At 46.8% G+C, this 27,671-nt stretch overlaps 1 protein-coding gene across 1 annotated transcript in view; it reads left to right on the forward strand.

Moving 5' to 3' along the window:
- Nucleotides 1-775: 775 nt before the first annotated feature.
- Nucleotides 776-27,671, forward strand: part of NSMF (NMDA receptor synaptonuclear signaling and neuronal migration factor) — a 742,397-nt gene continuing 715,501 nt past the window's right edge. The window contains exon 1 of the mRNA XM_030206612.1: nt 776-1,060. Within this exon, the coding sequence (XP_030062472.1) occupies nt 990-1,060 (71 nt within the window). The 5' untranslated portion in view covers nt 776-989. The remainder of the gene's footprint in view (nt 1,061-27,671) is intronic.

Consider the following 27,671-nt stretch of genomic DNA (forward strand, 5'->3'; position numbering starts at 1 on the left):
AGCATCATATATAGAATTTGAGGAAAATAGTCAATTTGTATGTGCAATCTGTGCATGTTATTATTTTATGCACCAAATTACCTTAAAAAAAATCTTTCTACATTTCCCCTGGAGAGAGGCACAAGGCAGGGATGTTCTTTGTCTCCTATGTTATTTGTTCTGTCTTTAGAACTATTGGCTAGTAAAATTAGACTGCCCCAACTTGACATTTCGTCCTTTAGATTGTAAGCTCCTTTGAGCAGGGACTGTCCTTTTTTGTTAAACTGTACAGCGCTGCGTAACCCTAGTAGCGCTCTAGAAATGTTAAGTAGTAGTAAGTAGTAATTAGGCAGTTGACCGAGATAGTTGACTCTCTTAATATAAGGTCCATCTTCACTCCCAGCCTGGTACTTCTTAGTCTGCTCCCGGCAGTACAACCCTAATCCATCACTCTTCTGTTTCCACATAACCGACACGAAGCACTCTTCAGTAAAAAAACAAAAAACAAAACAGTTTGCTGGGGAAATAGTCTGTTTCCCACCGCCTCTGCTCTGATTTCTCTCCTCTTAGTCTTACCCCCTCCCAGGCTCCCACAGATGGGCTTCGGTTCTTCCCTCTTCCATGACGTCAATACCGGGGAAGGAGGAGCCCCGCTCTGCCCAAACACAGCCCCAGGTTCCTGTCTCGCTCTGCCTTCCCCACCCTCCTGCAGCAATCAATGGGAAGGCGGTGAGAAATATGCATTGCAGACAGCAGCAGGAGGCAGGAGCTGCATCCTGGATCGAGAAACGGGGAATTGTGGAGCTGGGATTCAGATACTCCTGCTTCAGCAATGGGCCTAAGCAAACTTAACAAAACAAGGAGACACCCTTCAGGGGCAGCTGGTTTTATAGGTTAGATGTTCTATTTTTTTTCCCCCTTTGTAATAAATAACACAGTCTCTTTTCCTTTTAAACGTTACAAGTCCAGTCCTTGGTACTGAATGTTTCCCCAAAGCTTTGCAAACGAGAATGGGCACAGCTGTATCCAAAAAAAAGAGTCTGCGGAATGATGCCATGTCCTCGGTAGCAGCTAAAGTTCGGTAAGTGAATCCAGGAGAAGTTTGGTGCTATGCCGGCCTCGGGGCGCAGAGCTCTTAGCGCTACCCACAGCTTTGTTGCACTAGTGCAGTTGGATTAGCTCTCCTTTCTGTAATGGGTGCGAAGATTGGCATTTGTGCATGGGGCAGAGGCACGATCACAGTAGGTTGGCTGCGCCAGAATGCACCTTTGGTTTCTTGATTCATTAAATTGCTGCTAGGATGTATAGACGGTTAACTCTGGCTGGGCTGGCATGGTATGTCTGCGTTTCAGGGTTTGCTTTTGAGGTTTGGCGAGGGGTTGCATACTTTGCTTTTTCAGTACCTTTGCCCCCTAGCCCTGCCACCCCTTATCTCAGCTATTGTTCAGGAGGCTGTACAATAGCTTTAATTAACAGCACTGCTAAACCGAAGGACCTGATCCCAGCTTCCCCAACTTTCGTATTTCTCAGTGTCTCGCACGTCTCCAGTGTGCCATCGAGGTTTTTTGGGTCACCTTGGCTGGAGTGGACAACACTGGTTGATAATGTATGGGCGTTATTGAATTATTTTAGCTGATTAGTTCCAGTTCCCCTCTTTCCTCCATGTGTGCAGCATACTGTGTCTGGCAACCCTGTCATAATAATAGTTTCCTTTTTTTCTCTATAGCCTTCTGAAGACTGGGTGCTATCTGGCCACCCACAACCTGATCTCTTTGATAGCATATCTATCTGTCTGAAGGCTAGAGTATTCCATATCATCATGCTGATCAATCCATAGACTGGTGGGTTGTGTCCATCTACCAGTAGGTGGAGATAGAGAGCAATCCTTTTGCCTCCCTATATGTGGTCATGTGCTGCCTGAAACTCCTCAGTATGTTCTCTATCTCAGCAGGTGGTGGTCACACACAGCAGCAGCTCTGGCTAGGTCTCCAAGCCTAATTTTTAGGTTTTGTTGAGTACCTGGGGTTGAGGGCTCTTCTTGAGCAAGTGCAAACCTGGTGGTGCCAGGTCCCTCCTTTTCTCCCCCCTCCCGCTGGCTCCGTTAAAAAAAAAAAAAAAAAAAAGTTTGGACGTCTTTAAGGGCATTTATTTCAACGTTTATTGCAGCTGCTCACTGGGACACCAGTTCGTTACAGCTCGGAGCGAGAAGCAGGTAATTTAACCTTTTTATAGCGGGCAGGGGGTTCCCCGTTCGGTCTCCACGTGGCTTATGGCGTCGGAGGGCGAGGGCACGAGGATTTGCTCCCCGGACCGCATGGGTGCGTCTAGTGGGGATGCGGGGATTTCAAAACCTGAATCACCTTTGTTAAGCATCAGTTTGGAGGCCGGTCAGTGCCCCGGTTCTTCCTCCGGTGTGGCGGTTTTTCCCGCCATAAGTGCCCATCCCGCGCTGCTCGCCCACTCCATGTTGGCCGGCTACTCTGCTCGGACGGCTTCTTCTTGGGCCGCCCTCGAGCTGGGAGACGTTAATACTATGGTCGCCCTTGATTCGGGCGACGGTAAGAAAGCGGCCAAAGTTAAGCGCCGTTCTTCCCGCGTGGCTCCTTCTCGGAGTTTCGCGCCGGACGCCATTTTGGATGCGCAGCACGTTTCCCCCCCCGCTCTTGCGAGCGCCGATTGAGGGTGCGGCTAGGGCCGTGGCCCAAGCTGCAGAAGTGCACTGTTCGGGGGGATTCACCCCTGAGTTCATTTTGCTGCTGCATCAGGCTTTTCTTATGCAAAACGCTGCCCCTGCCCCCCTGTCTGATAAAGGGGTTGAGGCCTCCGGAAGCAAATGCCCTCGGGTGGATTTCCAGGCCCTAGAGGACTCTGTCTCCTCTGATGTAGATGAGGGCAGCGTATCTGAGTTCTCCCAACGGTCCTTTGGGGATTCCTTGGAGGAGACGGATTCCTGCTCGGATGGAGCGGATGACCCCTCTGCAGCGCGGATCTTTCGCTCAGAGGATTTGCCCAACCTGTTAGTGCAGGCCATGAGCATTTTGAAGATTTCCTCTCCGGAGGACGTCTCTCCCTCAGCCTCTGTTGGCTCCGCCATTATGCTGGGGACGAAGCGCCCGCCTAGAACCTTCCTCGTGCATGAGGCCATGCGCACCTTGATTTCGGCTCATTGGGATGTCCCAGAAGCGAGCCTCAAAGTGGCTAGGGCTATGTCCCGCCTCTATCCTCTGCCTGAAGGTGAACGGGAGGCCTTTCTTTGGCCTACCGTGGATTCTTTAATCACTGCGGTGACTAAGAAAACGGCGTTGCCGGTGGAAGGTGGCACAGCCCTAAAGGACGCCCAAGACAGAAGATTAGAGGCGGCCTTAAGGTCGTCCTTCGAGGCGGCTGCTTTAAGTTTGCAGGCCTCAGTTTGCGGCTCCTATGTGGCCAGGGCGTGCCTGACGATTGTGCAGCGGGCTTCCCCCTCAGATCCTTCCTTGAGGGCTGATTGGCTGGCCCTGGAATCAGGCTTGGCTTATTTGGCAGACTTGCTGTATGATGTCTTGAGAGCCTCAGCTAAAGGTATGGCTCAGACAGTCTCTGCGCGGCGGTGGCTTTGGCTGAAGCATTGGTCTGCGGACCACGCTAAGTCTCGCCTGGCTAAGTTGCCTTTTAAAGGCAAGCTGCTTTTTGGGGTGAGCTGGACAAAATTGTGACCGATCTCGGCACGTCTAAGGGCAAGAGGTTACCAGAGGTCAGGGCTCGGGCCAGTGGTGCTCGCCCCGGTAACTCCAAAGGACGGTTTCAGGAAGCCCGTCGGTATCGCCTGGGCAAGTCGGGCTCCTCTGCCCCCTCTTCCTTCAAGAGGAACTTCTCCCCCAAGCAGCATTCCTTTCGCAGAGACCGCCATCCCGGAGGTGCTTCCTCCCCCAGGGTCTCGTACCCAATGACGGGGTCCTGGTCCATGGCCCAGTGCAGATTGGAGGACGCCTGTCCTCGTCTCTGGGCGAGTGGACCAGGGTAACTTCAGACGCTTGGGTCCTGGAAGTCATCAGAGACGGCTACAAGCTAGAGTTCTGCCGACCCTTAAGAGATGGGTTTGTACTTTCTCCCTGCAAGTCTCCGGTCAAAGCTGTGGCAGTGCAGCAGTCTTTGGACAATCTGATCCGCCTGGGTGTGGTCGTTCCGGTGCCAGAAGATCAGCTTGGCAAGGGACGTTACTCCATTTACTTTGTGGTACCAAAGAAAGGAGGTTCTGTACGGCCTATCCTCGACCTCAAAGGGGTCAATCGGGCCTTGAAAGTTCGGCACTTCCGAATGGAGACTCTCCGCTCTGTTATAGCGGCAGTGAAGGCAGGGGAGTTCCTGGCATCCTTGGACATCAAGGAAGCTTACCTGCATATTCCCATCTGGCCTCCTCATCAACGCTTTCTGCGTTTTGCAGTCCTGGGCCGACACTTCCAGTTCAGAGCCCTCCTGTTCGGGTTGGCTACTGCTCCGCGGACCTTCTCCAAAGTAATGGTGGTCATCGCGGCCTTCCTACGAAAGGAAGGAATACAAGTCCATCCTTATCTGGACGACTGGATGATCCGAGCCCCCTCTTATGCAGAGTGCGGCAGAGCTGTGGACCGGGTGATTGCTCTTCTGAGCTCCCTGGGGTGGATCATCAACTGGGAGAAAAGCCAGCTGCGCCCGACTCAGTCCCTGGAATATCTGGGAGTTCGTTTCGACACCCAAGTGGGCAGAGTGTTCCTGCCGGACAATCGAATTGTCAAGCTTCAGGCTCAGGTGGACCAGTTCCTAGTAGCCTCTCCTCTTCGGGCTTGGGACTATGTGCAGCTGTTGGGCTCTATGACGGCCACGATGGAAGTAGTGCCCTGGGCCAGGGCTCATTTGAGACCACTACAACTGTCTCTGTTGCAGCGCTGGACTCCAGTGTCGGAGGATTACGCTGTGCACCTTCCCTTGGACCTATCGGTGCGCAAGGCGCTGAGCTGGTGGCTGAGGACAGACAAGTTGTCCACAGGGATGCCTCTTTTGACCCCGGAGTGGGTTGTCGTCACGACGGACGCCTCTTTGACGTGCTGGGGAGCCCATTGCTTGGGAAGGACAGCGCAGGTGCTCTGGTCTCCTGCAGAGGCAAAGTGGTCTATCAACCTCCTGGAACTCAGAGCCATTCGGTTGGCGCTTTTGGAGTTTCTCCCGGTACTGGCGTTGAAGCCAGTACAGGTCCTGTCGGACAATGCCACAGCTGTGGCCTATGTCAATCGCCAGGGAGGTACCAAGAGCGCCCCTCTAGCCAAGGAGGCCATGAATCTATGCCAGTGGGCGGAAGCGAACCTGGAACAGCTGTCGGCGGCCCACATTGCCGGAGTCATGAATGTCAAGGCGGACTTTCTCAGTCGCCATACCTTGGTTCCCGGAGAGTGGCAGCTATCGGCTCAGGCGTTCCTGGACATCACGAAGCGCTGGGGCCAGCCGAGCCTAGATCTGATGGCGTCATCGGCCAATTGCCAAGTGCCGCGCTTTTTCAGCAGAGGACGGGACCCTTGATCTCTGGGAGTAGATGCTCTTCTCCAAAAGTGGCCGACACAGGAGCTTCTATATGTGTTCCCGCCCTGGCCCATGTTGGGCAGGGTGCTAGACCGGGTGGCAAAGCATCCGGGCCGGGTAATCCTGGTGGGTCCGGACTGGCCCAGACGTCCCTGGTATGCGGACTTGATCAGGCTCTCAGTGGACGGACCTCTGCGACTGCCAGCGGAGCAGGGCCTGTTGCATCAGGGTCCCGTGGTGATGGAGGATCCCTCCCCCTTTGATCTTACGGCCTGGCTATTGAGCGGCAGCGTCTGAGGAAGAAAGGCTTCTCAGACAAGGTCATCGCCACTATGCTGAGAGCGAGGAAGCACTCTACTTCCACTGCTTACGCCAGGGTTTGGCGTACTTTTGCATCGTGGTGTGAGGCAGGCTCCCTTTCTCCCTTCACTGCTCCAATTTCTTCAGTGTTGGCGTTCCTGCAAGAAGGTCTGGAGAAAGGCCTGTCGCTCAGTTCCCTTAAAGTCCAGGTAGCGGCTCTGGCTTGCTTCAGGGGCCGCCTGAAGGGTGCTTCCCTGGTTTCGCAGCCAGATGTGGTGCGCTTTCTCAAGGGAGTTAATCACCTGCGCCCTCCTCTGCACTCAGTGGTACCTGCGTGGAATCTCAATCTAGTGCTAAGAGCCTTGCAGAAGCCGCCTTTTGAACCCTTGTCGAGGGCATCTCTGAAAGACCTGACGTTGAAAGCAGTCTTTTTGGTGGCTATCACTTCAGCCAGAAGAGTTTCCGAGCTCCAGGCGCTATCATGTCGAGAGCCCTTTCTGCAGTTCACTGAGGCAGGAGTGTCTATTCGCACAGTGCCTTCCTTCCTGCCCAAGATTGTTTCTCGCTTCCATGTGAATCAGCAGCTCTGTCTCCCATCCTTTCGTAGGGAGGACTACCCAGAGGAGTACTCTGCTCTCAAATATCTAGATGTGAGATGAGTCATCATCAGATACTTGGAAGTGACCAATGATTTCCGGAAGTCAGATCATCTGTTTGTCCTGTTTGCAGGTCCTCGTAAGGGTCTGCAGGCTGCTAAGCCTACAGTGGCAAGATGGGTCAAGGAAGCCATTGCAGCGGCTTATGTGGCCGCGGGGAAGGTGCCGCCTATCCGGCTGAAGGCTCACTCCACTAGAGCTCAGGCGGCCTCGATAGCAGAGGCCGGGTCCATCTCCTTGGAAGAGATTTGCAAGGCGGCAACTTGGGCATCGGCTCATACCTTCTCCAGGCATTACCGCTTGACTGTGGCTGCTCGGGCGGAGGCCCGGTTTGGAGCTTCAGTGTTGCGGTCAGGGATTTCTATGTCCCGCCCTGGGTGAGTACTGCTTCAGTACATCCCATCAGTCTATGGATTGATCAGCATGATGATATGGAAGGTAAAATTATGTATCATACCTGATAATTTTCTTTCCATTAATCAAAGCTGATCAATCCATAGCCCCTCCCAGATATCTGTATTGTTTTTATTCTGGTTGCATTTCAGGTTCAAGTTTAGTCTTCAGTTCCTGTTCAGGAGGACTTCGTGTTCAAGTTTTTTCAATTGGATTCTTCAGGAGGAGACGATTTTGTGTTACAGTGAGCTGCTGAATTCCTCTCCCCTCCGTTTTACGGGGCTGGATTGAGACCTAAATTCTGCCGGCGCTCCCTCCCGCTTCGTGCGGCTGTAGGGCAGCTTTGTACCCCTCCCGCTTCGGCGGTGTTAGGGTCAGTCAGCTCCTCCCACGGTTGCGGTTGCAGGATAAGCCAGATCCCCCCGCATCGGCGGGGTGGTGTCCCTCCCCCGCTCCGCGGGGATGAGCTGGACGGATTTCCCTCCCCCACTTGTGTGGGGATGAGCTGCATTAATTCCCCTCCCCAGTTTCAGCAGTGGTGAGCTGGGCAGAATGTCCCTTTGTGGGTGTAATTCTCTAAGTGCTGAGTCCTGCGGATGGAGCTTTGATATCGACATACTGAGGAGTTTCCGGCAGCACATGACCACATATAGGGAGGCAAAAAGATTGCTCTCTATCTCCACCTGCTGGTAGATAGACACAACCCACCAGTCTATGGATTGATCAGCTATGATTAATGGAAAGAAAATTATCAGGTATGATACATAATTTTACCATCACTCAGCCAGAAGTTCTGCAAGCAGAGAACACAAGATCATAAGGTGACATTAGGCCTCTACTCTGCACATAAGTCCTGAGCTGATTGAATATCTAAAAGTATTTGGCCCATGACATCTGTCAGTTACTGCCCAGTGAATAGTCTGCTCTGGGTGCTGTAGAGATTCACCCCTGCACAATGCATAATTTGTTTGCAAGTGACTGAACCTTGCAGAATACAGCTCATTCCCCTGGTTCTACTCATCACCATTGTTATTTTTTTTTCTTTGAAATGTCTTTATTGTCCCATACAACAAGAAGAACAAGCAATATGCATAACCTCATGTAAAAAGACAAACTGGCCAGTCAAAAATATATACAGCCAATAGGACAATATATATTATCTTTTACTCCCACCCCCCTTCTCTATTCCTCCCCCCTCAATCTAACCCACCTCCCCAAAACAACTGAACAACACAACATAAGAACCCCCCCAAATCCTGCCCTCACAGAGGCTCTGGCCACATCATTCTGCACCCTTCATAACGTCTTGCCGACCTCTTAACATACCGCACATCTTATATAGACATATACTCACTTCTACCCATCCTTCCCCGTTAACCCCTGACATCAACATATCCTCCCCCCCTTGAATCTGTAGGAATATGTGAAAGACAAGTGCTGCATGCATTAACTGTCAACAATTCTATGAGCTATGATGTCATTGGATATAGTGTAATGTCTTGTGGGTGTGTCCGAGTCACTCTAGTTGCTCTGAGAGTGAGTCAGTCTGTGTCAGCATAAGATGGTGTTAGCAATCTCTCTTCAAGCTGTATGATAACCAACTGACAGAATTTTTGTATTCAGTAGTTTTACCATGTCTACTGCAAGTATGATGTAAATAGTTATCTGAAGAAACTGTAAGTAAACATCATTTTGTTTGGAAGTTAAAGAAGAGAGAGTAATTGAATCTTTTATTCAAGAGTCTGTGTGAAAGAGAGAGAGAGAGAACAAAAAAATGGGAGTTAACACTTCTAAAGCTCTGCTGCTTATGGGCTAAATCTGCTGAAGTAAAAGTCTATTTTTCATTTCTCCCCATCATATTGGGTTATGGGCCCAGACCACTAAAATAAAAAAAAAAAGAAAACATTGACATTTTTTTTATCTCTCCACACAAAAGACAAGATGGCAGCTGCACCATTACTATGTTCTCTCAAAGTGCCCCAACTGAATGAATATAACTATATTCAGTGGGAGATGAGATTTAAATGTATTATTGAAGCAAAGAAGCTAAATATATGTTTGGATCAAGTAAGAAATGCTGACAATTTTGAAGAATGGAATACTGCAGACTGTTATGTCAGAAGTATGCTATATGAAGCTCTGACAGAGAAACAGGCAATATTGATTGATGGAACAGACACCTCAAAAGAAATATTGCAAAAATTGAAAACCATCTATGGTACTTCATATACAAAACAACAGCCTATATGGTTATCAGAAATAATTCAATTGAAGTTGAATGACAAGAAAAAATGTAATGATCATATAACACATTTAATGTCATTATTTAAGAAGCTAGAATTATCGGGTATACCTATCTGCGATGCTTTAAAGAGAGCTTTTATGTTTACATCTCTGTCTAAAAGTTTTGAAGTATTCAGGACAGTGAATGAAGCAATTGAAGGACAATCTTTTGAACAGGCTGTCTCTAAGCTTAGACAAGAATGTATTATAACAGAGGAGATCTGTTCACCAAGAGAGATTAACCAGAATGAAACATTTTTCTCAGCAATGCATAGTAGGAGGCGGAGCTATAATGAAAAAAGCCTACCCAGAAACAATCTGATTTGCTATTCATATGGTAAAGAGGGACATGTATCAAAATACTGTAACAAGAAAAACCACACCCCTTCTAGCTCATTTAAGCCAATGGAGAATAAGCATGGTCAAAGAAAAAATTATGACCATGACAACAGTAAGAATAAGAGCTGTATAATGACAGAAAAATCTTTTAATATAATGAAGAACACTTCAGATAAAAATAGTTGGATATTAGATTCTGGCAGCACAAAACATATAACCAATAATAAAGAATTTTTCACAGATATGAGACCAGAAGATGGTAGTCTTCACACAGCAAATGCTGGCTCAACAATGATCAAAGGAAAAGGAAATGGACATTTAAAATGCATAGTATCAGATGGAGTCAAAAAAACTCTTATAAAAGATGTCTTATATGTTCCACGAGCAGTTTGTAATATGCTCAGTGTATCAGCATTAGACAAGAAAGGTTTTTCAATTCATTTTGAAAATAGTAAATGTACAATTTCTGATGGTAATGAAATTTATGCTGAAGGTTATATGAATAACAATGTCTATAAGTTAAACATTACAGGTGAATCATCACATCTTATAAAAACAAAGAAGAATACAGAATGTAATCTTGAGACCTGGCATCGTCAAATGGGACACAGATCCAAAGGTGATCTTGGAGCTGCAAAGTAAGCAACTTGCAACAGGCATAAAAATAAGTGCCAGTAATGGTAAGATGGAAAAATGCATAGATTGTATTACTCAAAAGGGGGTAAGACCCTCATTTCCATCATATAAAGGAAAAAGAAGTAGTAAAATACTGGACTTGATACATAGTGACTTATGTGGACCATTTAATATTCCATCACTAGGGAATAACAAATATGCATTAATATTTGTGGATGATTTCTCTAGATACTGTATGGCCTATCTATTAAAAGAAAAGAATCAAGTTGCTGATATGTTAAAGAAGTTTGTAGCCTTGGTAAGCAATAAATTTGATAAAAAACCAAAGATTCTACAGACTGACAACGGTGGTGAGTTTACTTCACAAACCATACAAACATTTCTAGAACAAGAAGGTATTCAGCACATAAAGACAGTTGCATATACACCAGAACAAAATTCTGTAGCTGAAAGAAAGTTCAGATCGCTTGTAGAAATGACAAGATGTATGCTATCTGATAGTAATCTTCCAAAGAGTTTATGGGGAGAAGCAATTCTCACAGCAGTATACCTACAGAACAGACTACCTACAAAAGGGACTGATCGCACCCCACATGAAATGTGGCATAGTAAAAAGCCAAATCTGTCACATACAGTGCTTTTTTTGTGCCGGTACGCAACGGTACGGCGTACCGGCACCTTTTTTTTTTGCTCCCCCCGCCCCGTGAGTCCATGTCCCGCACGCAGTGCCAGCCCCCATTTCCGGCCGCTGCTGCTTCTCCTATTGAGCAGCAGCGGCCGCTACACAAAGAAAAAGATTTTTAAAAAACTTCAAACCTGGCTGAAACGCGGCACTCCGGCACTGTAGACAGCCATTAGGCATTGGCTGTTGCCCCGCAGCCGCTCCTCCTCTTGCCTCTACGTCACTGCGCTCCTCCGGGGTCTTCCTCCAGGGGCAGTGACGTAGAGGCAAGAGGAGGAGCGGCTGCAGGGCAACAGTCAATGCCTAATAGCTGTCTACAGTGCCGGGGTGCCGCGTTCAGCCAGGTTTCAATTTTTTTTTTTTTAATCTTGTTTTTCTTTGTGTAGCGGCCGCTGCTGCTCAACAGGAGAAGCAGCAGCGGCCAGAAATAGGGGCTGGTGCCGCGTGCATCGCGACTTCGCGCCTTCGCGGGAAACTTGGCAGGGAGAGGGAAACCAACAGAGGGAATGATTGGGGAGAGAGAAAGAGGGAAAACAACAGAGGAAAGGATTGGGGAGAGAGAGAAAGAGGGAAAACAACAGAGGGAAGGATTGGGGAGAGAGAGAGAGAGGGAAAACAACAGAGGGAAGGATTGGGGAGAGAGAGAGAGAGGGAAAACAACAAAGGAAAGGATTGGGGAGAGAGAGAGAGAGGGAAAACAACAGAGGGAAGGATTGGGGAGAGAGAGAGAGAGGGAAAACAACAAAGGAAAGGATTGGGGAGAGAGAGAGAGAGGGAAAACAACAGAGGGAAGGATTGGGGAGAGAGAGAAAGAGGGAAAACAACAGAGGGAAGGATTGGGGAGAGAGAAAGCGGGAAAACAACAGAGGAAAGGATTGGGGAGAGAGAGAAAGAGGGAAAACAACAGAGGGAAGGATTGGGGAGAGAGAGAAAGAGGGAAAACAACAGAGGAAAGGATTGGGGAGAGAGAAAGAGGGAAAACAACAGAGGGACGGATTGGGGAGAGAGAGAAAGAGGGAAAACAACAGAGGGAAGGATTGGGGAGAGAGAGAGAGAGGGAAAACAACAAAGGAAAGGATTGGGGAGAGAGAGGGAAAACAACAGAAGGAAGGATTGGGGAGAGAGAGAAAGAGGGAAAACAACAGAGGGAAGGATTGGGGAGAGAGAGGAAAAACAACAGAGGGAAGGATTGGGGAGAGAGAGGGGAAAACAGATGGAAGGATGGGGAGAGAGGGAAAAACAGATGGAAGGATTGGGGAGCGAGTGGAAAAACAGATGGAAGGATGGGGAGAGAGAGAGAAAGAGGGAAAACAACAGGGAAGGATTGGGGAGAGAGAGAAAGAGGGAAAACAACAGAGGGAAGGATTGGGGAGAGAGAGGGGAAAACAGATGGAAGGATTGGGGAGAGGGGAAAAACAGATGGAAGGATGGGGAGAGAGAGGGAAAAACACAGATGGAAGGATTGGGGAGAGGGAAAACAGATGGAAGGATGGGGAAAGAGAGAGGGAAAACAGATGGAAGGATGGGGAGAGAGGGGGAAAAACAGATGGAAGGATGGGGAGAGAGAGGGAAAAACAGATGGAAGGATGGGGAGAGAGCGAGGGAAAACGGAAGGATGGGGAGAGAAAGAGGGAAGACGCTGGATGGAAGAATGCAGAAAGAAATAGGGGAGACACTGGAAGGATGGGGAGAGAAAGCAGAGCTGCTGGATGGAAAAGGGGAATAGAGAAAGACTGGAGAATAAGAGGAAGGGGCATGGGGAGAACAAGGGTGAGGAAAAGATGAAAAGCCACAGGTAGATGAAGGAAATTAAAGAATGGATAGTAAGAATGAATTAAATCTGGACAGAGAGAGAGCCTGAAAAATATTGAAGAAAGCAAAGAAAAAGGAGACAAAAATGACAAATGGCACAGAAGAGTTAAGCGAAAATAAAGGAAAGGAGAATCACAGACTGGGACCAATATGGAAAGAAAAACAGTCACCAGACAACAAAGGTAGAAAAAAATCATTTTATTTTCATTTTAATGTTTGTAATATGTCCAATTTGAGAATTTACATTGGCTGTCTTATTTTGCACTGGGTATACTGGAGCTGTAAGAGCTTACAGAGATTATTTATAATGAAAAAAAATCACGTTATTTTTTTCTCCTATAGTACTGTAATATTTTCAATGATGTCTGTTTATCTGCGCCATGGCTGGTATAGGGGGTGTGGTTAATGTGGGTGTGGCTATCATAGGGGTGGAGCCATATGTGGTGACCCCGCCCATAATGAGTACCGGCACCTTTTTTTCTACAAAAAAAGCACTGGTCACATATAAGAATATTTGGAAGTACAGCATATGCTCATGTGTCGAAACAGAAGAGACATAAGCTGGATTCCACAACAGAAAAAGGATTCTAGTAGGCTATGATTCAGGTCACAAAGGTTATAGAATTCTGAATCTAAACACTGGATTTGTTGGTGTAAAACACATCACATATTTTGATGAAAATAAAAAAATTGATAAAGACTGGAAAATTCCAAATGAACCTTATCATCCAGAATATGAAAAGAAACCAATAATCAATATCCTGGTGATTATAAACACTAACATACCAGAATTGTCTGATAATAATTTTTCTGATTCTAATGAGGAACAGGAAAATGAAATAGATACAGAAAGTGTTTATACTGAAGACAGTACCACTGATGAAGGGGAAATGATTGGAGATAGAATCTCGATCTCAGATGACACGGAGAGGTCAGATCAACAAAATGTCAGACGGTCATCCAGAGAAAATCGAGGTAATCCACCCCAAAGACTATCTTATTTAACAACTTCTGATGATGCACAAGAACTTATAACTTGGGATGAAATTGATCAAATGTCTGAAAAAGAAGCAGAAAAATGGAAAAAAGCTGAGATGAAATCGACGCGTTGCATAAAAACAAAACATGGAACTTAACTGAATTACCCCATGGCAAAAAGGCCATAGGATGCAAGTGGGTATTTAAGTTGAAAAGAAATGCACAAGGACAAGTAGAAAGATATAAAGCCAGACTGGTAGCAAAAGGTTATCTTCAAAAATATGGTGAAGATTATGATGAAGTATTTGCACCAGTAGTGAAACACACAACAATCAGAACTCTCCTAAGCATAGCTGCATCAAAGAAAATGCAAGTGAAACACATAGATGTTAAAACAGCATTTCTTCATGGAGATATATCTGAAGACTTGTATATGAAACAACCAGAAGGTTTCATAGATACAAATAACAGTCATTTAGTGTGTAAACTGAACAAAGGTTTATATGGTTTAAAGCAAAGTGCAAAATGCTGGAATGAGAAAATGCATGAAATGTTAACTGATTTAGATTTTAAGCAAGGAGAAGCAGATAAATGCTTGTATACTAGACAAAAGGAAGGTCATTGTGTGTACATTTTAGCATTTGTAGATGATTTGCTTATAGCAAGTGAAAGTGAAAAAGAGTATAAAGACATTGTAAAGTGTTTAAATCAGAATGTTGAAATAACTGAACTTGGAAATGTGTCATACTATTTAGGTATGAATATTGAAAAACAGAAAGATGGTTCTTATTTAATAAGTCAGCAACAAAAGATTAATGATCTTATTGAAAGTATGGGTATGCAGGAAGCACACTCAGTAGGTTCACCTATGACCACAGATTTTCAGAGGGATGAAACTGAAAGGGAACCATTACCAGATAATATTCTATACAGATCTGCAATAGGAAAACTTTTGTATCTAACTACCACTTACAGAGTTGATATAGCGAATGCTGTAGGAATTTTAAGTAGAAGAGTGAACAAGCCTACTAAGACTGACTGGACTGCTGTAAAAAGAGTGGTAAGATATTTGAAAGGTACAATTGACTGTAAATTGGTGATTCTGGTAAATAGTAATCAGAAATTGATTTGTTACTGTGATTCTGATTGGGCTGGAGATCATTCAGATTACAAATCCACAAGTGGGTATGTGTTTATGTATGGAAAAACATCTATTTCATGGGCAAGTCATAAACAAACCATTGTAAGTTTATCATCCACAGAAGCAGAATATGTTGCTGTGTCTGAAGCATGTCGTGAACTAATGTGGATAGAAAAACTGTGTACAGATTTTGGTATAGAACAGCAGAGACAGATACAGATTTTTGAAGACAATCAAAGCTGTATAAGGTTGTCAATAAATGACAGGGTACAGTCTAGAACAAAACATATTGCAACAAAATTCCATAATGTCAGAGAATTGTCAAGGCAAGGAGTAATAAGTTTGCAATATAAACAAACTGACCAAATGATTGCTGATATCTTGACGAAACCGCTAGCTGTAAGAAATTTTGAAAATCTACGAGAAAAGCTAGGACTGTATGTATATAAATAAATATATAAGAATTGAATTGTTGGACAATAATGCATGTGAAGGGGTATGTAGGAATATGTGAAAGACAAGTGCTGCATGCATTAACTGTCAACAATTCTATGAGCTATGATGTCATTGGATATAGTGTAATGTCTTGTGGGTGTGTCTGAGTCACTCTAGTTGCTCTGAGAGTGAGTCTGCTGTGTCAGCATAAGATGGTGTTAGCAATCTCTCTTCAAGCTGTATGATAACCAACTGACAGAATTTTTGTATTCAGTAGTTTTACCATGTCTGCTGCAAGTATGATGTAAATAGTTATCTGAAGAAACTGTAAGTAAACATCATTTTTGTTTGGAAGTTAAAGAAGAGAGAGTAATTGAATCTTTTATTCAAGAGTCTGTGTGAAAGAGAGAGAGAGAGAGAACAAAAAAAATGGGAGTTAACACTTCTAAAGCTCTGCTGCGTATGGGCTAAATCTGCTGAAGTAAAAGTCTATTTTTCATTTCTCCCCATCAGAATCCTCCCACCAACCCCCCATCTCCTTATAACTCCATTACCCTTATACCCGTAACAAACCCTTTTGAGCTCTATCCCACCCCCTTTTACATCTCAACTCGCCGTCTCTACGATATGCTGTGAGACGCTCCATATGTATTAGCTGACCCAACTTAATCTTCCAATCCCCCACTAATGGAGCTTCTGCTCTCTTCCAGAATTGCGCTATAAGGCATTTTGCTGCCGCCAATCCCCACCTCAGCCATTTACTTTATTCCCAAGATTCCCTCTCATTATGTAACCCCAAAAGACAGACCGCTGGGCTACACACCAAGGAGGTACCCATCAAATGCACCAGCGCCTTAATGACCGCCTGACAAAATGGGATCACCAATGGACAGGTCCACCAGATGTGTAAAAATGAGCCCACCTGCGTATTACACCTCCAACATACATCCAGGGCACTTGAATACATTCTCTTCAATTTCTCCAGTGTAAAATACCATCTGGTAAGGACCTTATAAGCATTTTCTTGCACCAACACACACACAGACGCCCTTTGCACCTCCCCACATATTCTTTCCCATTCTTGGTCAGAAAAGCGGCAACTTAAATCCTTTTCCTACTCCCCCTGAAACTTGAATTTATGTGGATCCCCACCCCTAAAGAATTTATAAATATCTGATATCAGTCTAGGCACCTTTCTCAACAGGATCCACAAATTTTCCAAGCTCTCCATCTCTTGAGGATTCCCGCCCCTCCACCCTATAGCTGCAACAAAATGTTGAACCTGTATATATATGAAAAGTATCCCCCCCTGGCAGACCATACCTGGAACTCAATGTTTCAAAACTTTGCACCTTTCCCCCATGCAGCACATCCCGAAAATTCCGCATTCCTACTTGTTCCCACCTCACAAACACTGCATTATCCCTCAGTGCTCCAAATTTTGGTTCCCACCTTAACGGTGCAAGTGTAGACACCTGATCAATCTGCCCCCATCTCATTTCTCCCCACAATCCCATCAAATGTCTCACAAAGGAGTTCTGCAGCCCTGCCCTTACCAACCCCATACCCTCAGTAGTCCACAGATAAGACCCCAGAGGCCGGTTATGACAACTCCATTGCTCCACTTGGCTAGCTGGCTTAACTGTCCCCTTCTCCCAATCCATAATCATCCTAAATTGGACCGCAATGTAATACCATTCAATATTAGGCACCTCTCGACCTCCCCTCTCAGGACCCCCCACAACACCCGCTGTGCTAGTCTGGGATGCTTTCCATTCCAAATAAAATGCATAAAAGAACTTTGCAATCGTTTAAGCACCGTCTTTGGTATAGCCACCGGCAATGATTGACATAAGAACAATAATCTAGGTAACACATTCATCTTCACCACCGCCATTCTGCCCCACCAATTCAACCACAACCCCTTCCATCTTGACAACTCATCCCTGATCCTTACTACTATCTTCCCATAATTTAAATCATACACTCTTTCCAAGTCTCTGGGGATCTGAATACCTAATACTATGCGTAGCCCATTTAAATTTAAGTGGTGGACTTTGGTCCTGGGGAACTGGGTTCGATTCCCACTGCAGGCACAGGCAGCTCCTTGTGACTCTGGGCAAGTCACTTAATCCTCCATTGCCCCAGGTACAAATAAGTACCTGTATATACATACATAGGAGTGGCCTAGTGGTTAGGGTGGTGGACATTGGTCCTGGGGAACTGAGGAACTGAGTTTGATTCCCGGCACAGTTTTAGGTATAACTTGTCTGGAATGTTTTTACGTTTGGGGAGCGTGCCAGGTGCCCTTGACCTGGATTGGCCACTGTCGGTGACAGGATGCTGGGCTAGATGGACCTTTGGTCTTTCCCAGTATGGCACTACTTATGTACTTATGTACTTATGACTCTGGGCAAGTCACTTAACCCTCCATTGCCCCATGTAAGCCGCATTGAGCTTGCCATGAGTGGGAAAGCGCGGGGTACAAATGTAACAAACATAAACATAATATGTAAGCCGCATTGAACCTGCTATGAGTGGGAAAGCGCAAGGTACAAATGTAAGAAAAAAAAATTTCCCTCTCATTCTAATTTCCACCCCATGGTCCAGGTTTATACTCAATAACTCACTTTTATCCATATTAATCTTCAGACCAGCATAGCCCTCGAACTCCCCTATAATTCCCAATATTACTGGCAACGTCCGTTCAGGATCCCTCACATATAACAATATATCATCTGCAAACAATGCTATCCGGTGTTCTGTCCCCCCTATCCTAATACCCTTAATATCTGGGTGCTGACAAACCAATTCCGCCAGGGGCTCTATATAGAAAGCAAACAGGAGGGGCGACAAAGGACACCCCTGCCTTGTCCCTCTCCCTATTTGAAAAAAGGGCGTATACCCCCCCGTTGATATTGAGACATGCCCTGGGGGCTGCATACAATGCCGCCAACTAAGCAGAAAACTTGTCCCCCAGGCCCATACGGTTCACTACCTCCCTCAAAAATTCCCAACTTATCCTGTCAAACACCTTCTCAGCGTCCATGGCCAATAACACTGTATTACATCTGGCCCTTTGCGCTTCCCACACCAGGTGAAGGGTACGTCTAACATTATCCCCCACCTGTCTGTTGAAAGACTCCGATTGATCTATGTGTATCAACTTGGGCATAACCCTAGCCAGCCTCTTGGCCAGAATTTTTGCCATTATCTTAGCATCTACATTCAACAGGGAAATTAGTCTATATGAACCACAGACTGTAGGATCTTTGCCTGACTTAGTTAAAACTGTTATCCCTGCCACTGACATAGAGGCCGGTAACCTATTCCCTTCCAAAACCCCATTCTCCACCCGTACCAACAAGTCCCCCACCTTTTCCACATAACACTTATAAAAGCGGGCCGTGTATCCATCCAATCCCGGAGCCTTCCCGTTTTGTAGCCTCTTTATCATCCCCTTCACCTCCCCCAACCTAATGGGCTCACCCAACTGCGCCCTTTCACAAGCACTTAAACTTTTTAATGGAATCCCCTTCAAGTAATGGCTTATATCACCTGCTCGAGTACCCTCTGGAGCCCTATATAACTCCTTATAATACATCAGGAAACTCTCTGCGATACCCTGATCTGTAACCCTCCATCCCCCTCTCCCATCTCGCACCCTCTGAATCAACGTTCTCACTCTCCTAGCCCGTAAATAACGAGCCAATAATGCACCTGATTTATTTGCAAACTCAAAATACGTTTGTTTTAGCTTAGTCCTCATAAATTATACCTCCTCCATTTGCCATTGGGCCAGCTTTCCCCTCGTCCGCTTTAACTCCTCTTATATCTGTACTGTGGGATTTCTTTTATGCAGTTTTTCCAAATGCATCAAATGGGTATGTAATGTCAATGAAATTTGCCTCTTTTCCCTTTTCTTCCTCGCCCCCCATTTAATCAAAACCCCCCTCACCACCGCCTTCAATGCATCCCACAATACCCCATCTGTCACCTCCGCATTATCATTCAAAGCCCGAAATTCATGAATAGCGCTTTTTACCTCCTCCCTAACCCTCTCATCCCCTAACAGTGACTCATTCAATCTCCAGTAATTATGTTTATTCCCAAATGCCCCCCTCGTTAGTTTAATCCACATAGGCGCATAGTCTGAAATTTGCAGAACTCGAATCTCCGCTTCCTTAATCATTGGCCAACTATTCCGATGAAGCCAAATGCCATCTATTCGTGAATAGGACTGTGCTGCATGGGAGCAAAAAGTGTAATTGCGCTGAAGACCATGTAAGAGCCTCCAACAATCCACCACTTCTAGTGCCTGCAAAAATTTCAACAGTACTTTCCATCCCTTACTGCTATATTGCCCCCCACCCCCAGAATGATCCAACTGCGCATCAGGAGAAACATTAAAATCCCCTCCCACTTTCACCTGTCCCCCCACAAACCCATGAAGCTCCCCTGCTAATGTATTATAAAACACCTGCTGATCCACATTGGGAGCATAAATATTTACCAAAGTAAATTCATTCCCCTGCTTCCATCCCCTCAACACCACACATCGCCCACTTGAGTCCCGAAATTCCTGCTTGGTCACAAATCCACATCTCTGATGTAGTAAAATAGCCACCCCCCCATCCATTTAGACCCCTTCCCCTGATGTACCACCACCTCCCGAAAAGGCCTTCGCCTCAACATATGAGCATCTCTCGGTCTTAGATGAGTCTCTTCAAAAACGTAACATCCCATTGCAGTCTAGCGTGCTCCTTACAAACCCTACTACGTTTCCCTGGGTTATTAAGCCCATTAACATTTCAGGTTCTCACCTGCCATTCCTCCTCTCCTCCCCCCCCATTCCACAAAACCCTCCCCTTAACCCCCTCAACGCTCCTCCCCTATAAGTCCCCCCTGCACTGACCCAGAAAACGAGTCAGCCATCCTTACCAGTCTATTTCGCTCCCCTGAAACACCCTACTCCCAGCTGAACCCCATGACCCCTCCTGCCCTCTCACCCCCCTTTTCATCATATCCCCCAACACTACCCCCTACTTCCTCCAACTACTTTGTGGGATACCACAAATACAACCCCAACCTCCCCTCCAACCTTCCCCCCCTCCACCACCCATGTCCCCATCTTTCCCACATCAAGAAACAACTACATTCAGCAAATTGTAAAACTACACAAAATCATCAGTGCTCAAAACATAGTTCTCTCAGTTCCTTTCAAGAAGCTTTCTTTCCTCGCTTCATCAAGCACTGCCAATCTTCCTGCTTGCACTTGTTCTTCAGGTATCCCTTCACATCCCGGTGCTCATAATGCCTCCCATGCTTCCTCCGGCGTCTTCACCCTGCGTGACTTTCCCTCCACTGTCAACCACACCGCAAAGGGAAACAGCTATCTATAACGTATTCCCTTTGTTCTCATATACTCCGTTACCTCCCAGAAAGATCTGCGCTTCTGAATTGTAGACCACGCCAAGTCCTGAAACATTCCAAGCTTACAATTTTTCCACACTATCTCCTTCTGCTGTCTGGCCTTTGCCAGAATTTGTTCTTTAATGGGGTTGTCTGTAAAACACACCACAATGTCTCTCGGGTTAGATCCTCTTTGAGGGCCCGCCGCCCGATGAGCTCTTTGGATACCAATTTCCCTTTTCTGGGACTCATCCTCTTTCTGCAACAAATGCTTACACAGCTCCCGTATTACCACCTCAATGTTGCTGAAAATGTCCAGTTCTGGTATCCCTTTGAATCTCAAATTACATCTTCGAGATCTCTGTTCTCCAGATCTTCTAACTGGTCCTTAAGCTGCTGAAGTTCTCCCCCATCCACCTCCACTTTTTTAGCCAACTTTCCCACTTCAGTTTTGAGACCTTCATGCTCCTCCTCCATTTCACCAACCCAAGTCCCCAACTCTCTAATTTCAGGGTTTTTTTTTAAATTTATAGAAGTCTTTATTGAACTTATATTGATACAAGACAGTTTGTAGACATTATATAACACCTCAATAAGAAAACAGAAGTCTTAGTACAGGAATAAACAATAGCAATAAGTTGTAGCAATCTACCAGAAATCCCCAGGTAACTTCGATTTTTTTTTTGTTTTTTCCCCCCAGAGTTGAATACATTAGTGAAATCCCCCCCTCCCCAAAGAACCCCCCCCCCCTCCGTCCCTTCGACCTCCCACCTGAAGCCTCCCTCCCCCCCATACCCAACTCTATAACTCCCTCCTGTCATTCAGACTAGTAACATTCTCCCCTACTCCACATTCAAGAAAGGCTTCCATATTTTCTCCCATCTAGGCAGTGTCCTACATTTTACTGCTGTCAGTCTCTCCATTTCACACATATAGCGTAACTTAGTATACCAGCGTACCAGCGATGCCACTAGAGGTGACTTCCAACTCTGCGTCAGGTTCACTCTCGCTGTCTGCAAGGCCCCCTTCACCAACAGCCACTCATGCCCTTCCAGGCCTGCTGGTCGCTGCCCCAACAGGAAGACTAAAGGATGCCACCGTACAGGTTTACCCAGCCACTTCTGAAGCCGCGCCTGGACAGCCTTCCAGTAGGCCTGGGCCTTTGGACATATCCACCATAAGTGTCCCATAGTACCAACCGCCCCACATTTCCTCCAACAACCATCAGTCACCTGCGCAAACATATGGTGCAGACGCGCTGGAGTAAGGTACCACCAAAAAACACTTTAACTGCATTCTCTTTCATAGACACAGACCTCGTGGAGCGCATAATCCCCTTCTCCAGCTGCAGCCATTTTTCGTCAGGTAAGGAGAAGTCCAGCTCCTGTTCCCACCGTCTCCTATGTAATAATGAGGGCTTTTGGAGCGACACCAGGGATGAGTATAAAAAGGTGATCATACCCCGCATACTCTGAAACCGCACACAGACTTCCTCCATCGGGTGTGCCTCCCTCCTAAGACAAGCAACATATTTAGGTCCTTTTAAAAAATGTGCAAGCTGCAAATAAGCATAATAGTCACTTTGCCGTAGCTTAAAGTCTTCCTTCAAAGTATCGAAGGGGATCAAATCCTCCCCCACATGCAACTGTCCCATCATATCCAAGCCAGACTCTGCCCAGCGTACAAAGGTAGGGCTCTCCACACCCGGCCCAAAGAGAGGGTTGTTCACCACAGGTGCCAGTCCCGAAACAGGAGGCTGATGCTCAGCAAACATGTGGTCCCAATAGTAAAAGGTAGCCTGTACTGTCGGGGGGAACCGAACAACCTGTCCTCTGTATTTGTTGGGTAGCCACATCAGATGTCCCAACCTACGAGTCCCCACCATAGCTTGCTCGAGGTGTACCCATAGTTTATGATCTTCCCCCCTAAACCACTCAATCGCCGATCTGGCCTGGTCGACACAGTAGTACCAGTAAAGGTTTGGCACTGACAGACTTCCAAGTTGCTTATTCCTATATAGAACCGCCCGTGGCAAGCGGGGTCTCTTCTCGTTCCATACAAAGCGTAACAGACGGTCTTGCAGACCGGACAGGAAGGACCGTGACAATCTTAGGGGAAGAACCTGAAAAAAATACAATAGCCTAGGCAGGATATTCATTTTAATAGCCGCGATCCGGCCAAACCAAGACAACCCCGTGTGAGTCCATCTGTTGAGATCATTATATATCGCTTTCTGAAGTGCCGGGTAATTAACCGCAAACAGCTCAGACGGTTCCGCTGGTATCTGTACCCCCAAATATTGTATGGACTTAGTTTTCCATTTAAAGACATACGAAGTTTTCAACGCCTCACACGTCCTCGGTGGCACCCCCACAGCCATACCCACTGACTTGTTAGCGTTAAGCTTGTAGCCCGAAACACGCGAGTATCCCTCTATCTCCTGCGTCAGATTAGGGAGTGAAATTAATGGATTGGTCAATGACAGTAACACGTCATCCGCGAATAGCGCCACCTTGTATTCTTGCCCCCTCACCTGAACCCCAGAGATGTCTACATTTTCTCGAATAGCAGCCGCCAGCGGTTCCATCGTCAAAGCAAACAGCAATGGAGACAACGGGCAGCCCTGCCGAGTGCCCCTCCCCAACAGGAACGCACCCGAATTCCCACCATTCACCCTAACACACGCCTGCGGGTGAGTATAAAGCGATTGGATCCAAGATCTAAATAAGGGCCCTATTCCAAATCTTTGCAGAACCCTATCCAGAAACCCCCAATGGACTCGGTCGAAGGCCTTCTCCGCGTCCAAACCCAGCAACACCAACGGACAGGCCCGCGACCGAGCCACATGTATCAAATCTAAGGTTCGACGTATATTATCCATTGCCTGCCTCTCTGGCACAAACCCCACTTGGTCCGGGTGGACCAAGATAGGCAACATCTCACCCAATCGGTTCGCAAGCACCTTGGCCAAGATTTTTACGTCAGTATTTAAGATTGATATTGGGCGATAAGAGGCACATTCCGTACTATCCTTGTCAGGCTTCGGTATGACTGCTACCCAGGCTTCCATCATTGTTCTAGGGAGCGCCTTCCCGTCTCTCACTGAATTGATAACCAATGTAAGACACGGCGCCAGTTCTCGGGCAAAGGTCTTGAAAAACTCATTAGTGAAGCCATCCAAGCCAGGCGCCTTACCTGTCGGCAAGGCCTTAATAACATGCAACACCTCATCTAATGTCACCGGTGCGTCCAAAGCTCTTTTTTGCGGTTCCGATAATACAGCCAAACCTCGAGCTTCCAGGTATCTGTCCACCTCCCCCACCTGCACGGCAGCATCCTCCCTGTAAAGGGACTCATAAAACTGAGCAAAGCGCTCCCTGATCTTGGCAGATTTATATAGCATAGCCCCACTTGCGTCCTTCACACGCACAATATGTCTAGCCGCTCTGATCTTTCTCAATTTCATAGCCAACAACCTCCCAGGCTTATTGGATCTTTCATAGCAAATCTGTTTCAATCGTGCATGGACAAACTGCAAACTCTCCTCATGCAGAGTAGCCAACTCCAATCGCACATCTTGCAGCTTGCGGTAGTCAGACACCCGACTAGAAGCTCTATACCTTATCTCTAGCTCACCTATTTTCTCCATGCATTTTATCAATCGTTCTTTATGAACTCTGTTTCTTCGACTAGCGCACTTAATAAAGTGTCCTCTCGACACCGCTTTGAAAGCATCCCATACTATACTCAAGTCTGGACCCGATCCCATGTTAATCTCAAAGTATTCCCTTAGGACTGGAAGGAACTCTTCAACAATCTGAGGGTCCTGTAACAAGCAATTGTTGAATGTCCATCTCCTGTCCCTCCGCTCCCCCTCTAACGAGGGAACAACCGACCAGGCTGGAGCGTGGTCTGAGATTGTAGTCTGGCCTATGTCAGAATCCCCCCCTCCCTCTGACAGGGTCTTGTCAAGAAAGATGTAATCTAGTCTGGAGTAGGAATGGTGTGCTGATGAATAAAAGGTATAGTCTCTGCCTCCAGGGTGACACAGTCTCCACCAGTCACACAGTCCCATGTCTTCTACTAAGTGTCTCAGAGCCCGGGAGATGTTTTGATCAGCTGGAGCAGGAGGAGCAGACCTGTCTAGCCCCGGTTGCATCGTGGCATTAAAATCTCCAGCCATGATCACCTTACCTTGTGCAAACCTCTGCAACTCCTTATGTAGGTACACAAAAAATATTTCCTGGTGATCATTAGGTGCGTACACATTAGCCAAGGTGTATTCCTCCCGCTCCAACTGCACGTGCATAAACAGAAAGCGACCCTCAATGTCTCTCCTGACATGGAGTACCTGAACATGAACATCTTTGTTAAACAATATAGCTACCCCTCGCTTCTTATTCCCCTTGACATCCGAGGCACAATACACACTTGGATATATGTTAGAAACCAGCAGCCCCTCATGTTTTCTTAACAAGTGCGTTTCCTGTAAGAAGACCATCTTCGGGCTCAGTAAGCATAATTCACGCTGGAGGGCGTGACGCTTATATGGAGAGTTAAGCCCTTTTACATTATAGGTAAGTACCTTAAAATCAGACATTATGTCACTTTTATGTAGCCACCATGTGTAGCAAAGGGAGAATGACACTCAGACTCACTACCCCCCTTTATCCCAACCCCCCCCCCAAAGTAGGGAATCCCCCCACCCACCCGCTTCACCCTCCTATAACCCCTATTACGCCATCCCAAAGCTTGCCCTATACCCCTTTCCACCATTCCATCCCCCCCGATGACCACTAGGAAGGAACATGAACCCTTACCTAGGAATAACTGAGGAAGCACTCACTCTCCCGTCCTGGCTCCCAAGACCTACTCCTCCCACCCCCTCCCATGCTATCCAAACCTCTGCTAAACATTCACTACTCCCACCCAACAAGAAGCTAAATCAAACACACTCCTAACCCCCTTCTTCCACTCTCCTTCCCAACCCAGCTTAACACAAACATCAAAACCCTTAACTTTACTTTAGAAATCATTCTAAGCAACAGCCGGATAGTTCCACTTTACTTCAGTGGAAACCATCTGGACAGTAAAAGCAGGTAAAACCCTCAGGTATATTCACTCAGTCCTGTTAAGTATCAGTCCGTGCCTTCTTCGCCTTGTCCTGAACTCTCTGCCACTTCTGGAGCTTAGCACGTGTGACGGGGGCCAACTCCATTGCTGGACCTTCTGTGGTCACCAGACCCTTGCAACGCAGGGTCTTCCAGACGTCTTCAATGGAGCGGGTCCGGTGCAAGGTACCCCCAGCAGTAAAACAAAGGGCAAATGGAAATGCCCAGCGGTAGGGGATTTTTTTCTTTATCAATACCTCCAAAGCAGGTTTCATCTCTCGCCTCAAAAACAATGTGTGAGCAGATAGATCTTGAAAGACCCGGATTTGTGCATTATTGTAATCAATATATGGCAGTTGTCTTGCCTTCTGTAGCACCAGCTCCTTAGTAGTAAACGTGGTAAAGCAAACCACTATATCTCGCGGTCTATTGTCTTGCCGTTTGCCCAGCGCTCTGTGTGCACGTTCAATCGAGATGTCCACGTTGTCCACCAGTTTACCACATAGCAGCTTAACAATGGCGCCCACATCCTCGCGATCCTCAACCTCCGGGACGCCCCGAAATCGCAAATTGTTTAGGCGCCCGCGGTTTTCAAGGTCATCCACCTTAAGTTGCAATTCCGCATTGAAGGCTAGCGCTTTGGAAAGGCGCGTCTCAGTTTCAATCAGTTTTTCCGCGGATTCATCTACTCTCACCTCAAGGTCTTCCACGCGGCCGCCGAGCTCTCGAAGATCAACGCTCAGCCCATCCATCTTTTCCAAGATTTCCTCCTTGGAGGCCTTAATCTCGGCACGGATCTCCGTGAGGAACTTCGCTAGTTCTTTAGAAAGCCCTCTCTTAGAAGCCACTTTGCCCGTTCCGAGCACTGAAGATGCACAGTCCGAGTCCGATTGCGAGGGAGGTGCAGAAGAGAGCACATGGCGCCGCAGCGCTCGGCCTGTCTGCTTATCAGGGAGACGAGTAGGAATGGTGTGCTGATGAATAAAAGGTATAGTCTCTGCCTCCAGGGTGACACAGTCTCCACCAGTCACACAGTCCCATGTCTTCTACTAAGTGTCTCAGAGCCCGGGAGATGTTTTGATCAGCTGGAGCAGGAGGAGCAGACCTGTCTAGCCCCGGTTGCATCGTGGCATTAAAATCTCCAGCCATGATCACCTTACCTTGTGCAAACCTCTGCAACTCCTTATGTAGGTACACAAAAAATATTTCCTGGTGATCATTAGGTGCGTACACATTAGCCAAGGTGTATTCCTCCCGCTCCAACTGCACGTGCATAAACAGAAAGCGACCCTCAATGTCTCTCCTGACATGGAGTACCTGAACATGAACATCTTTGTTAAACAATATAGCTACCCCTCGCTTCTTATTCCCCTTGACATCCGAGGCACAATACACACTTGGATATATGTTAGAAACCAGCAGCCCCTCATGTTTTCTTAACAAGTGCGTTTCCTGTAAGAAGACCATCTTCGGGCTCAGTAAGCATAATTCACGCTGGAGGGCGTGACGCTTATATGGAGAGTTAAGCCCTTTTACATTATAGGTAAGTACCTTAAAATCAGACATTATGTCACTTTTATGTAGCCACCATGTGTAGCAAAGGGAGAATGACACTCAGACTCACTACCCCCCTTTATCCCAACCCCCCCCCCCCAAAGTAGGGAATCCCCCCACCCACCCGCTTCACCCTCCTATAACCCCTATTACGCCATCCCAAAGCTTGCCCTATACCCCTTTCCAACCATTCCATCCCCCCCGATGACCACTAGGAAGGAACATGAACCCTTACCTAGGAATAACTGAGGAAGCACTCACTCTCCCGTCCTGGCTCCCAAGACCTACTCCTCCCACCCCCTCCCATGCTATCCAAACCTCTGCTAAACATTCACTACTCCCACCCAACAAGAAGCTAAATCAAACACACTCCTAACCCCCTTCTTCCACTCTCCTTCCCAACCCAGCTTAACACAAACATCAAAACC

This window comes from Microcaecilia unicolor, chromosome 6 (assembly GCF_901765095.1).
Source record: "Microcaecilia unicolor chromosome 6, aMicUni1.1, whole genome shotgun sequence".
In the NCBI taxonomy this organism is placed as follows: domain Eukaryota; kingdom Metazoa; phylum Chordata; class Amphibia; order Gymnophiona; family Siphonopidae; genus Microcaecilia; species Microcaecilia unicolor.